Raw genomic sequence first — 14,305 nt, forward strand, 5'->3', positions numbered from 1 at the left:
TAATAATAAAATTAATAATATATCGAAAAATACAATACGATCATTTAAAATTTGTTCCTGTTAGTTTTTTAAATGACATGGATTCTTATATCAAACAATATGTTATTTCTTAACCTACAAAAACTAAATATTAATGGATTTATTACATCAATGATCAGAAAGTAATGTCGCTTTCTCGAGTTAAATTCACACGACTACATTTCTTACAAGTTTTTATTTCTAATCAACAATATATTCATCTTCGTTATCAACAATCTTTTGCCGTCTAGTTTACAAAATCAACGCTAAAGCGCCAACAAATCATTCGGTTTTTCTGTAAAATATTTCGACAGAAACAACATTACTTTCCTGTCACCCTTAAAAATACTTTTAAGTTTGTTTGTTTAAGTACTAAACTAAATGGAAACATGATTCAAATGTCAAATTTAATATACAGGGTGGTTGGTTATAGATTAAAATGCTTTAAAACTGTAATATAGGCCAATTTGCTGTCAATTAATGTATGGGATATGTATATATATATATATATATATATATATATATATACACATAGATATAAATATATATACATATATATATATATATATATTAATTTTTAGGGGGGTATGGCTTCCGTGACGTAATATTTTTGCAGGGAGACTGTCAAAATTGAAATATCTGGCGATATAAGGTACATATATAGTATAAATGGCCACTATATAAAATTCAACATTTGAATCATGTTATATAACATGTAAAGTTAAGTATCTAAATTTATTCATTGAGTATTTTAAGCACAGATATCCGACATATATATCCATATATATGCCATTCTTACATCTATTTATCTTATACATATTTGAATATATATATAAACATTCTTTGATATCTAAATAATGTTTATGGCTGATCATTTTAACTAAATCAAATACCTCTCTTTCAAAAATAGTTACATTATACTTATGTAAAAAATTATTTATACTCACTTATTGTAATAATTTAAAAAATTAATAAAAATTATCGATACATAATTATAAATAAATGGATTCATAAATAAAAATAGAGATTCATTATTCACAACCTAAAATATATATATTCAAAAATAATTAAATCTATTTAAAGTTTATAGAAAAATATATTCACATGTATCGCATATACATACAAATGTGTTATTGATTTTATATTAACCCTGAAACATATTCATTATTTTAGGATAATCAACACAAAGGCTTTTATAACCAAAACAAAATTAAATATTTTCTTTCCATTAATTAACTTCAAGGTTAATTTTGGTAAGATATATATTATATATAACATATATTAACTGACCAGTGACAACGTATATAATTTATTTATGTGCGGACAAAATCCCACTGGTTTGTTATCTGGTTGTTGCAAATGACCATTAGAATTGGTTCGCTACGATAAACCCTTTCCACTCCCAAGCACATTCCAGCTGCTGTATTATAAATAGGGCTTCCCGACTGAAATATACAAATAGATTTAAATAATCTAAAATGCCTTAAATTCCTTAATAAATTATTTATATGTGAAATTATAAACATGTTAAAAAATATAACATTCTTCGCTTTCACTTCATACATGGTGATTAGAAATAGTCTTATATCACCACTAAAAAAAAAATTAAATTTAATTCTCATGATCATGTAAACCCAAGGTCAAGGCATATGCTCCCTCCAGAAGCTACCATTATGACCGTTCAACAGTCCACTTACTGTTAGACCTGCAGTCATCTGTTGAATGAGCAATGTTCACCGTCAACTGCCATTTCATACGTGCAATTGTTACAGTCATATCAGAGCATACATCACTCCAGGAGTCTTCTTCTAAAACCCATCACCAATCAGACACACTGGTGGTACATACCACTTCAAAACAATGTGATTATCTAATACTTACTTGCCCTTTATGCTTCCACTCTTGAGAACCTCCCAGCTCATGGCATTTACCAAGAACGGGAGCAACGCCGTGCACAGCGTCCAAACACAGTAGACGGCCCAACACCAGCTCATGACGATCCGTCTCGAACCACATCTGTTAACAAGGAACAGTACATTATTACACGTTTATTAATGAAAAAAAAAATTATTTTTTACATTTAAACGGGCGCAAATCTCTTACAGGCCAGTTTTTTATCCACAGACTGTCAAAAATGGGACATCGCAATTAAAAATAAATATATACTCTTTTTTTTCAATTACACACCAACACAGTTAAATAAAAGGTGGTTGGGGGATGTCTCCCACTTGGTGACCGAATATTATGGCGACGTTTGACGTTGTCTATCGATTGTCATGAATGAATGAATGAATGAGTGAATAGTTAAATTCTATTAAGTCTATAAAAAATTAATAATCATCATTTCAACCATAAACCGCCCACAGCTGGGTTTAGGCCTTTCCCAGATATCCAATAAATCCAGTAAGAAGCGGCTTGCATCCAACGTTTTCGGACTACCTTATCACGGTCGGCAACTTACGGGTGAAGCTACGCTTGCCGGTCAATTAGCATAAATATCAACAACGTGCCAAATCACATGCCGGTAGTGGTATATCAAATTTAGCCACCTTGTAACTACTGTAAACTACAACTACAACTGTAACTTTCCCCGTAATATAAGATGTCATTCGCTTTTACCCGCAGTGAATTATATTTGGTGTTTTTTGTGATAATTTTTACAAAGAAGCATAACGTTTAAAAAAAAAATAATTCACGAAAACATAGGGTTTTGACATATATATATATATATATATATATATATATATATATATATATATATATATATATATATATATATATATATATACATATACGACACGATTAAAAAAATGCAATGCGACAGAAATATTTTTCAAAATTACTCTCTTTGTTTTTGGCATAAAAAATATGACATTTCTTTTAAAAATAATTTTCGAATCTGTGCCTCTGTATCGACAAAAAACACAAGATGGCCGTTCTAAAAAATAATAACGCAACACATTCTCATAACGTATAAAATCATCATGTTCTAAATTCAAAATAAAATACATGTGATGGTAATTTTTTTATTCCGAAGCGGCGCCATCTAAGCTTTCAATACACAACACTAGATGTCTTTATAATAAAAAAAATTTAAAATTCTTATGACACAAAATTTTATATTCCAAATTTAAAATTATATCGTAATGCAGTATTAAATAAATGATGTAATACATGTATATGTGAACTTTAAACACGTAATACTAGATGGCGCTTTAAAAACGCAACATATGTTTGTCACAAAATTTCATGTTCCAAATTCAAAGTGATATTCTAATGTAGTGTTCAATAAATAATACATTTGTTGTTTAATTTCGTAACTGGTGCTTTTAAAACATATAGATATATATGATAGCTTTCTAAATAAAATACCTACGCAGTGCTATTCTTTAAAATTGTGGAACATATCTCAAAATAAAACATATTTCATGTAGTATTATACACGATTTTTTACGCATTTAAGAAAAGTATATAGCATGTTAAAAAGATTTAGGTGTATTAGTACATAATATAAAATAATTGTGATACATTTAATAATAATTTCAAATTAAATATATTATGATAACGAAACTAGCTTGGCACAATAATTTTTAATATATATAGAAAATTTCAACACACGCAATACATTTTTAACAACATATTAGGGGGACTTGAATGTAATGTCGCTTTCTTAAGTTAAATTCACACGACTACATATTTAATAAGTATTTATTTCTAATCAACAATATATACACCTTCGTTATCAACAACCCTTTGCCATCTAGTATACAAATCAATGCCATAGCGGTAACAAATCAATGGGTTCTGTAAAATATGTCGACAGAAACGACATTACTTTCCGGTACTCATATTATTATTTATGTGCAATTATTTAAAAATATTATATGAAAAATAGAGATACACATGTCACAAATACAATAAAGCCTAAATTTCTTTAAAAAATTATATATGTAATAGGTATGATTGAACGCATATATAGTAAAGTTTCAAAAGAAATCTTACTACACCTTTACTTTTCTTAGTAATAAATCTTGTAAAAATGTATACAACTTTGTTTATTGTCTCATTGATATGATTGATATTAGAATGTAGACATGAAATATTGTTAAATTTAATTTTAAAGAGCAAATGTTGCATTGCTAGCTCCAAGCCTCTGGTAGCATACTATTTACAATGTTAAAATAATCGATTTAAAAGCGTGAATCTTAAAAATGGTGCCTCTATATATATATATTGACATTTGAGCAGATTATAATTTAAATTAAGTGTAAACAAAATATGTTTGTTATGGAACATATAAGTTAAAAAAGTAATATAATTAAATGTGACAATAATAATGGCAAGGTAGATCTTTTCTTAGTCATGAAAATATCATAGCTATTCCTCACCATGGTATATACATATATACATACATATATATGTATGTATGTCGTGTGATTACCAATCAATCGCTAGTAAATGCAATACAAGACATATTAATGAAAATACAGATTGAATTCGCTTAGTTCCTCTGAATATATATATAAATATTACAGTTACTTTTTTTGTTACACAGTTACTTACAATATATATCACCATTAAAAACAAACCTTTAAGATATTTCGCATTGCAACTAATCTTCGCAGCTATTTATTGCAAATATATCAAAACATATATAATAATGATAAATTGCTATATATATTATGTTTAAAAAGTACATGGATTTCGCATCACATATATACATATAGGTACACCGCCAAATATATTTACGTACCTGATTTAAAGTTCTCATGCATTTGGCAAGAATAAGTCCGCTATTTTTAGTTTTGATGTCCTTTGCACTCTGGATACATAATGTACTGTTCAGCAGACGAATTTGGTACGAATCCGTGTAATTCCTCTTTCTGTAAATAATAAATTACTGTTACTTATCTTAAATCAAATTTTTATATTAAAAAGATTTTATGTTTAGAAATGAACACTCCGGACTTCATCACAGCTGAAGACTCATCATCTAACCCTGATCTTAATCCATTTGACTATGATTTATAGTCTGTCATACTCCTTTGCACTCAGAGATTATTTTCACATTTCGTTCTAACAACTCTATAATTACATATATATTTTATCATGAATAATATTTGATAATTATTTATTTAAAAAAAAAATTGTTTATTATGAAACTGTAGATAGCTGCTTATTCTTCTAGTATTCGTCATCTTCTTGACCTTGGATATATTTCTAAATGTAATGACCAAAATATTTGCATAAGTCAATCACGTGAGAATAACTTAAAAAAAAAGGTTTATTTGAAAAAAAATGTGCAATAATTTTGCACTATAGGCGTTTGTTTTTATGTCTCATGTTTATAATAACACTGAAGAAAGCTTTCATTTCACATTCCATAAAGTTTTTTCATTCTTACCAATTCTGACACTTCGAGTGGAAAGAAAAACACCACGGTAATTTTAAAATCATAAAACAATCAATAAAATTATCAGCAATGAGTATTCCAATAGTGCATACTGGTATTATCTGGCCTCAACACTTAAAGGACTTTATTACTAATTTTGATTTTATTTATAACAATATTTAGATGAACACTGAGTTTATCCAGTCAACGTCCTGTGTTTGAGGTGACGCCATCAATAAGAGAGTTAAAAAAACTTTTAACAAACACTTGTATCCTACCTAGTTTGTTATATGGATGTCAAACATGGAAATATACCAACAAGATAAAAAGTTATATTAGTTCATGCCAATGATTTACATAAGACCAGGATTACAGAAATAAGGAGGAGAACCAAACTCTCCGATGCTTTGTACCAATGGTCAGGACCACCAGGCAACCGAAATAGATGTAGACCACAAAATTCTGCACTGGCTGGTCCCGACTGGATAAAAAAGGCCTAGGACAGAGAGGCTTCGCCCAGGTTGGAGGAGGCTTCTATCCAAATATGATTCATATCAGTAAATAAAGACCAAAATTAATAAATGTAATTAGATTTGTGTTCAAATATGTAAAATTTGTTTTGGTATTTAAGAACTTATATTATTATTATTTTAATTATAAGTAGAGAGAAATAAACCTAGAATGCCACGGCTGGAATTTGTTCTTCTCCGGATCATTGAGCGCTGCCATCCTCTTCTTCGCTGCATTGTCTTCATCTGCTTCCATTTCAGGGTATATGTTTTCTAGGTACCACTTGAACGATTTGCAGTTGAGACGCTGCCTCAGCGCCTTTCTGTCTGATATGTCACCAATCTCCACATTCGCAGCGGATGGACTCTGTTCTATGACTTTTTTCTGGAATTAATCAGTGAGACATAATTTCTTGGAGAAACATTTTTAACCAAATGATCTCTGCTTTATGTTTATAATGTCATATCAAATCTTTTGTATAATATGAATAATAACAAATCAACGTCGTTTTATAGGAAACAAATGTAAAAAGCAGCTTCAATTTTTCGATTATGAATAAACAGAACTACTTCCACACATATATATACATATATATAATATATGTATATATGTGTATATATATATATATATACTGGCTCATAACAATATTTTTTTATAAATATACTTTACATACAGGTAAAAGCCAGCTATGAATACATTTTATTAAATTACACATACAGAAAGTAGTACAGGGATATTAAAACATATATACAACAGTTAAAAAAATTTTTTTACTCCATATAAACCAAATATAGTCAATCGCTGCCACTTCAGACATAAGTGAACTCTTCCTTGGTTCATAATAACTTAATACTGATTTTTTTTACAAAAAAGATGTACATGACGTGTATACAGGGCGTTCATCTTTCATTATTAACAGAGAGAACTATGATTTGAAATGTCATATGTAAAAATAAAGTATGCAACTTTAAATGTGAACAAGAGTTGCATTAAAGTTCATATATTTTGATTTATTTACCTTTTACAACAATAAATACTGTATACTATTATTGTATGACTCACCACATATTCATCCATCCATACGTGGGCCATACGCATGGAGTTGTGTACCATGAAGTCTTCCTTCTCGTTGAATCCATATGGTCTCCTCTTACGGAAGACATGACCAACTCTGCTGCAAGGTATGAGCTCCAGAACACCACCGCACATCCATATCTGTAAACAATTTACTCATTTCATGTTCTTTTACAAGTGTTGTTTTTAGTTTTTTCGTGTAGAGTGTAAAGTAAAATAATAAATGGATAAATATACACTTTAAATGTTTTCACATCTAGTTTTCAAGTTGTATAAGTATTTTAACCTAAAGGCTCTTTTAAATATACCAAGCACTTAAATCTTTTTTTTTATAATTAACCTTCCTATATTATTTCTAAAACAAATAAAATCTACATTTTCCTTACGAATGAATATGTTTTTGAAGACAAAATTAAAATAATGTTCCTCGTATAAAGCGTTCCCCTTTCACATATTGTTACTACTTTTCATTTCGTATGAACTTTCACTTTACACTTTCGAAACTTGATCATGTACATAAGGCTTTATATGGGGTAAGGAGTGGAGTGAGTGTAAATATATGAAAACTGGTTTTCATATATATGAAAATAAATTAAATACTCACCCTAAAAGATATCTCCAGGTTTTCACCTCCCCATATGTTCATACCAGAGTCATATCTGCCAATATGATTGAAGTAGTCCCTGTAGATGGCAAAAAGCCCACCAGCCATAGTAGGCGATTTGATAGGTTTCACAAAGTCTTCCGTATCTGTGAATAATTTACTTTAGTCAATAAATAAAATGGTCATCGTTATTTACTTGTACTTCTCTTTTCCTTTACAAATTGCTTTATACCTACAAGATAAAAATATATAACATATACAATGTATTATAGTATTATATGTGTATATATACATATAAACATACTACTGTTCTATGACTTTTTTTCTGGAATTGATCGGTGAGACATCATTACTCAGAGAAAGAATTTTTACCTAAATTATCTCTCCTTTTTTTATGTCATGTCAAACCTTTTGTATAATATAATTAATAAAAAAAATCAATATGGTTATATGGGAAATAATTTTAAAAAGCGACTTCAGTTTTTAGATTATGAAAAAATTGAACTATTTATACAGTAATATGTTTATTTATATCTTCTATTTGGTAGATGAACACTCACTGCAAGGTGTAGACCTGACCAAAGATCGCCTCGACGACCTGCTCTACACCAACCACATTCAGCGACTTCCCAAGACCTTAAATATGATCTCGGTCCACACGCCACATCTACCTGCTCGTGGTCACTACTCTAGAATCTTCAGCTTTCAATGGCCATCAGTTGAACTTCACTCGAGCAATTCTGCTGTATACAGCATATATATCTTGTTTGTATGTTTTGTCTGCTTACCTTTAAGTGTCCCTTTAGGCAGATTGTCCCATTTGAAATGTAGTCCCCAGTTAAATCCACCTCTGACTAAAGGACTGGCACTGTATTCGAAGGTATCAGCGTTGATGACATCAATTACAGGTGCCACTGCTCGCTGAGAGAACCTAACATTGACACCATCAACACCCTCGGATAGTCTGGCCAACATTGGTGCCAACCACTCAACATTCACTTCGATATGGGAGTCCAAAAACACCAGTACCTGTGACAAACATATTATTATGTCTATCCTCAAAGATTTTACAGAATAACTTGGATAATTTATTAAGTTAATAATTGAACACAATGTACATGGTACAAAGACTACATGGTCATTTATACGCTAAGCTGTTGCGATTTCATCATACAACACTTATATACAAGTCATCTTAAAACATTCAGAATACAGCCTATAGAAAAAAGACCGCGGAGACTGAGATGTTTGGCCACGACCTTCAATCATGAGGAAGAGAGTAAGAAGAGACGTATTAATTACTACCCGTCAGCCCTGATAGTCTTGATTGTTGCAAGCAATATATGTTTTGAAAGTTCGTATAAACACCCCCATTACTCTCTTGTGGGGGTAATTTCATAAAATTATACTTAGCTGATATCTACTCTGTGATTAAAATATTTCTACTAAAATTTCAAATCTCTAAGTCTTATGGTTCCAGAGATATTGTGATGAGTTAGTAGATCGGCATATATATACATATATAATTAAGATTTCTTTAAAAAAAAATCTATTATATCTCCACTGTGCTTTGGCATTTATGATGTAGATACATAGAAAAATAGTTGTTAACAAAAGATGGAATATATTCATTTGTATAAATTAAAGCACATTCACATAATGACATTACTTTTGCACTGCCTGTTTTTTTTTATCTTTTTATATTACCCCTGTGTATGGAGACCTCTCAATCCCCCCTGCCTTGTGAAATGAGATTTTTAATATACATTCTCTTTCGATATTCATATTATCTTCTATTATTCTTTCTTTGCTTGCACCATCTTTTAGAATACTATAAGTATGGTGTGAAAAAAAGACTTACTTCTCCAACGGCATTTTCTGCTCCGTACAGTCTTGCTCGAATCAGACCTTCTCTCTTACTTGTTCTCAGTATTCGAATGTTAATACCATTTCTCATCCGTGATGTCTTTTCCGTGTTCTTAGGTAAATTACCATTATTATCATCATTTATATAATCCGCAACATTACTATTATCTATATTATTCGTTTCTAACATCTCCTCTTCCTTCCTCATCATGTTGTTCAAGTCGTTTACAGCATTCACAGCACTCTCTTGAAGTCCTTCCAAGTCGCTATAATCATCAACTAGGATGATCTCCTTCAAATACTTCGGATCAGTGCGATCCAGTATAGAGTGGACTGAACGCATGAGTGTCTCAAAATGTTCATTGTAAAAGCATATGATGATTGAAGCCTTTGGAAGCTTACTAGGGTATTTCTTATTTCGACACCTGTTGATACAATTATTCAATAATTTAAAAAAAACCTTGAAGACTCAGGAAGAGACATGAGGAATGTACAGAAAATCTATGAGTATCAAGGAGGCTGGCAAAATTTTGTAATAAATAACATTTCTTTACTAGATATATTTGCAAATAATGCCCGAAAAAAGATGATACTGCTGGTCTATACTAATATACTATTAGTACTATTCCTGTTTTTGGGGGAAGCAGGCCTACAGGGAGATCCAAATTTGTTAAGATTGCAAGCGAAATACGAGTATCTGCAGGGATTTCTCAAGGAATTGATTACATTAAAGCAAACCACAATGAACAATTGAGGAAATAAGCTCATTGTGACAATTCCATAAGTCCACTTTTGGACATATACCTCCACCATAATTTTCAATAGGACTAGATGGAAGCTTTTATCCTGATACTACCTACAATCTTAAAATTGAAAATAGTATACTAAAAATTATCATCTCCTAAATAATACTGACTAAAACTACATTGCAATAGTTCATCTCCTATATCTCATGCGGAAGCTCAAAGAGGTAATTTTGGTACATACCGGTAAATATCGCTTATTGGGTAATGCCAGTTTTACCATAATCTAGGTAAATCAAAAAATCTATATCTCGTATTATTAAAATTATAATTATTGAAAAATAGATATATAAAGGATGTCGCATTAGTGTCAAGCAAGCTAACATAGCAGTATTTATTAAAAAATTTAAAACTACATACAATTTGTTTCTCGTATCAGGTATGCCTCTATGATTTCCAATTCTCTGCGAGATGAGTGCATTAAACGCATGCAAATTGTAGCCTCTCTCTCTCAAATGCACATCCTCAATGTTTCTTATAAATCCAAATTGGCTTTCTGCAAAATATTTGACCACATTAAATCTATCATATTAATAAATCTTTATAAGCTTTTGTAATCATACAACTAAGGCCATGCAAGCATTAATTTACAGCAAAAAAAAAATTGTAATTATAATTAGTGAACTAATTATTTTAAAATCAAACATAAACATAACATACACAAATCCGTAACTCATGCCTTCTATTAGTTAATACTAAACTCAATGTTAACACTATTAACCTCATGGTCAATTTATCATTCTCTTTTTTTAACCAAACCTCCTCAAACGACAAGTTTAAATCTTGACTCTCTAACTATTGTTACTTATGTTAGTGCTGCTAGCACTGAAGGCTTTTATAGCTGCATCAAATCTTGAGCTCACGGAATGGAAGAGTCTTAACTTAAAAATTAATAGCCTGATTAACGAAAGTGATTTTTTTATATTATTGTTTGCTTGAGGGTCTAGATGAAGGGAAAAATAGTTTTTTTTTAAATTTCGTTGGAAAGAATATTATACAACAGTAAAATTCGTACAGCCAACCTATAAAAAAAACTAATAGCAATGTAAACATTCGTTTTTAAAAGATTGGTATCAAAATTGAAACTCTAGGCTTTTAAGGGTTAAAAATTAAAACAGGACAGCTTATTCCAGTTTGTATGCTGACTTTTGTACAAGTTTGTTTAGTGTGTAGTGTATTATTATATGTAAACATGTATTGAGAAAAAATAAACTTTTTATTCTATTATCTGATTATATTAAATGAAGGAAATCAGTGGGAAGGACTATCTCCAGCAGCGGACATTCTATGACTGAAACAATGATATGTGAAAAACCACTTGGTTCTTACATAACCACTGCCTATTTCTTTGATATATATCTACTGTAAGAATTAAAATAGATAACCAAATGCATTGCCAGGTGCTAAAATGAAGACCAGCTTCATTGATTTACGAGTTAAACCACAAGAAATATTCAGTGTATACAGTAAAAAGTGGATAAATAGGGAGGAATATAGAAATTTGGCACCTTTCAGAGTAACTATTTTTGTGTTTATATACATGTATATAGAGATTAGAATCTCCCCGTTAAAAAGTCTGTCCACTTTATGGGTGGAGGTGTCAGAGGATGGAAGACATTAGTCCTGCGCTCTTACAGCTTTGTTGAAACAGAGTTAATGGAACGGAGAGGTCTGTGAACTCAGTTCCAGTTTCCACCATGACAATCATATGAAGGTTGCAGTTCTATAGGAGTTTATGTGTAGAGTAGTGAATGTGTGTGGTTTGAAATGGCAAAGGGGACCACTCGGCAATTTAAGCTAGGAGAATCCCACCTCAGAACACCCTCTCTGTTCGAGGAGGAGGAACGGGTGAATGCCCTCATAAAACTGTAACTAAACTAATGCGCAACATGTTGCAGGTAAAGTGGGCATCTGTGCCATGTATGGCACTTGCGTTGTGAGAACCCCAAGACGGAATCTTCACATTATGTCACCAACAAGTTCTAAGTTTTTGACTGTATTTTGACTACATTGCCAACATTGCATATAACTTCAATATTGTCATAGTAAGTAAGTGGGCGGTCCAAGAAATCTTAGAGCTTAAAACATTAAAATAGCTTTGATAAAATATTAATAACTCATTTGTGGGCAATTGTAAACAATAAGTCCATCCTCAACTAGCTTAAGATTAAGATAATATGTTTACCGAATATATTGTATGAATACTGTAAAGCTCAAGTTGTACACAATATGTTACCAAAAAGTCCTAAGTTATTTCGTTCACATCACCCATGGAACAGCAGATCTACAAACTACTGGCTCTAGTAAAAGTAGATGACTTGTGATCATCTATCCAACTGTGTGATCTAGCCTATAACATGATTCCCTGTTACTACTGTCCTGATGAAGAAGATAGAATAGCATGGACATCTCTGCTTTAATTTAGACTTTTTTACAATTTATCAAGACCAACACAGCCTTCAGTGGAGAATTGTTCTTACAATAATTTAAAATTCTAGAATAAGCTATACTTTTTAAAAACTTAATTATTCTTGTGTCCATTACACACTCCCCTCGCCACAACCCTCAGCAATGAATATTAACTCATTGCTGAGGGTTATGGCACCTTCCACAGTTGCTTCCATATGGAGGGTTTTCTTGGGAACTTATTTGGTTGTTTCCCATATCCTGAATTAGACTTTTAGTGCCATGTAATTATATCCTATGACTTAGTTATATTGTTATGTGTGTATCTTTGTTTGCTTTCAAAGCTTGAATCTATGTTAGTTTAGCTGAACATCTATGTTAGTTGTTCTCTCATTTTATAGCCATTCTATATACTTCTCTTTTGAAAGATTTCCACTTGATCCTTTACCATCTTTGGATATGTGGTATTTATTTGCTTTCAAATGAAAATATACATAGATTTCAATTCTACTCCAGATTTTTTTAAACTAAACTCATCTTGGTTTATCATTGTAGAGTAATCAGTATCTCATTTCTTTACATTAAATAAATAACTTCTCTTGGGTTGTAAGATCTAAATTATTATTGTTATATTCGATGTACATGTGCTATATGAGTTATAAAAGCAAAAATTATTTACAGATAAATGATAATAAATACTTTGTGTTCTGTATGGGTGTGCGTATATATTAGTTTTATTAAAATAAGTGCAAAGTGCATGAATTAAAAAATGTATGGGATTTGGTTTTTGCTGATCCAATGATATGCAAAATTAGTATATACATCTGCTATGTTTATTTAGACTGACTAGAATTGTTATTACATGTAAATTTATAGCCCCCTCACCTAGACTTTTATCTGGTTTTGAAGTTATGTCCTTTCCGAGTTGTTTCTCAAAGTTATCTTTAAGCATTTTTCTTTTATATTTCTTTTGATTTTTATGATACTTCCATAACTTTCCTATATATTTATTGTTAGCTGCGGGGCTGTCATATAGCATACTTTTACCTTCTAACGCAGCAATTGATTTGTCATTGTTCTTAATTCTGTTTTTCTCTTCGGTGTTAGCTAAACGATAATGCATTTTATTTTCAGCGCTACTCATAATAGTTTCGCCTAAAATAAATAACAGTTTAAAATAAAATTAAACGATATATATGTTAAAAAAAATCCAAAAGAATGATAAGCAAAAATGCAAAACATATGCTGTCTAGATAAAGCAAAATTAACATTGAAACATTGATGTTAATAACTATTATAAAACATTAAATTTCGTATATGTAAGAGAGAAAGGAATTATATTTCACTTACCGCTCAAATTTAGCAACCAATACAGATATAGAGAAACACTCCATGTAGCCGAAGCGAACAAAATGCCCCACAAAAAGGAATTGTTTATCTTGCCCATGTTTATTCCAAACCGGTTCAAATAAATTGGCCGAAAAAATTATTTTTAATCAATTTTCAACGAAAACAAACGAATTTTACTCCGGAATGTACACAAATGTGTGACATCGTGTAAATTAAATATAATTAAATGTGAAAAATAATAAATATTAATGAAATAAAATTTTAATTTATTTAAAAATGCAA

The 14,305-nt window shown here is 30.6% G+C and overlaps 1 protein-coding gene across 3 annotated transcripts; it reads right to left on the reverse strand.

Annotated features, from left to right (window-relative positions):
- Window positions 1–1,153: 1,153 nt before the first annotated feature.
- Window positions 1,154–14,215, reverse strand: Pgant35A (polypeptide N-acetylgalactosaminyltransferase 35A). Of its 3 annotated transcripts, none has more exons than XM_068777514.1 (11): window positions 14,024–14,215; window positions 13,721–13,828; window positions 10,628–10,763; window positions 9,460–9,889; window positions 8,387–8,627; window positions 7,599–7,744; window positions 6,983–7,135; window positions 6,087–6,304; window positions 4,772–4,901; window positions 1,900–2,034; window positions 1,154–1,463 (listed from the first exon to the last, which is right to left on the reverse strand). In XM_068777514.1, the coding sequence occupies exons 1-11, from the start codon at window positions 14,118–14,120 to the stop codon at window positions 1,332–1,334; spliced, it is 1,926 nt and encodes a 641-aa protein (XP_068633615.1). In that variant the 5' UTR covers window positions 14,121–14,215; the 3' UTR covers window positions 1,154–1,331. The 3 variants fall into 3 exon arrangements, with proteins under 3 accessions (XP_068633615.1, XP_068633608.1, XP_068633624.1); XM_068777507.1 differs by having other exon boundaries at window positions 13,559–13,828; XM_068777523.1 differs by lacking the exon at window positions 13,721–13,828.
- Window positions 14,216–14,305: the final 90 nt, after the last annotated feature.

The sequence above is a fragment of the Battus philenor genome, unplaced genomic scaffold, assembly GCF_028537555.1.
Source record: "Battus philenor isolate CCGP_79_NKW_IND1 unplaced genomic scaffold, ilBatPhil1.0.hap1 SCAF_1, whole genome shotgun sequence".
Classification (NCBI taxonomy): Eukaryota; Metazoa; Arthropoda; class Insecta; order Lepidoptera; family Papilionidae; genus Battus; species Battus philenor.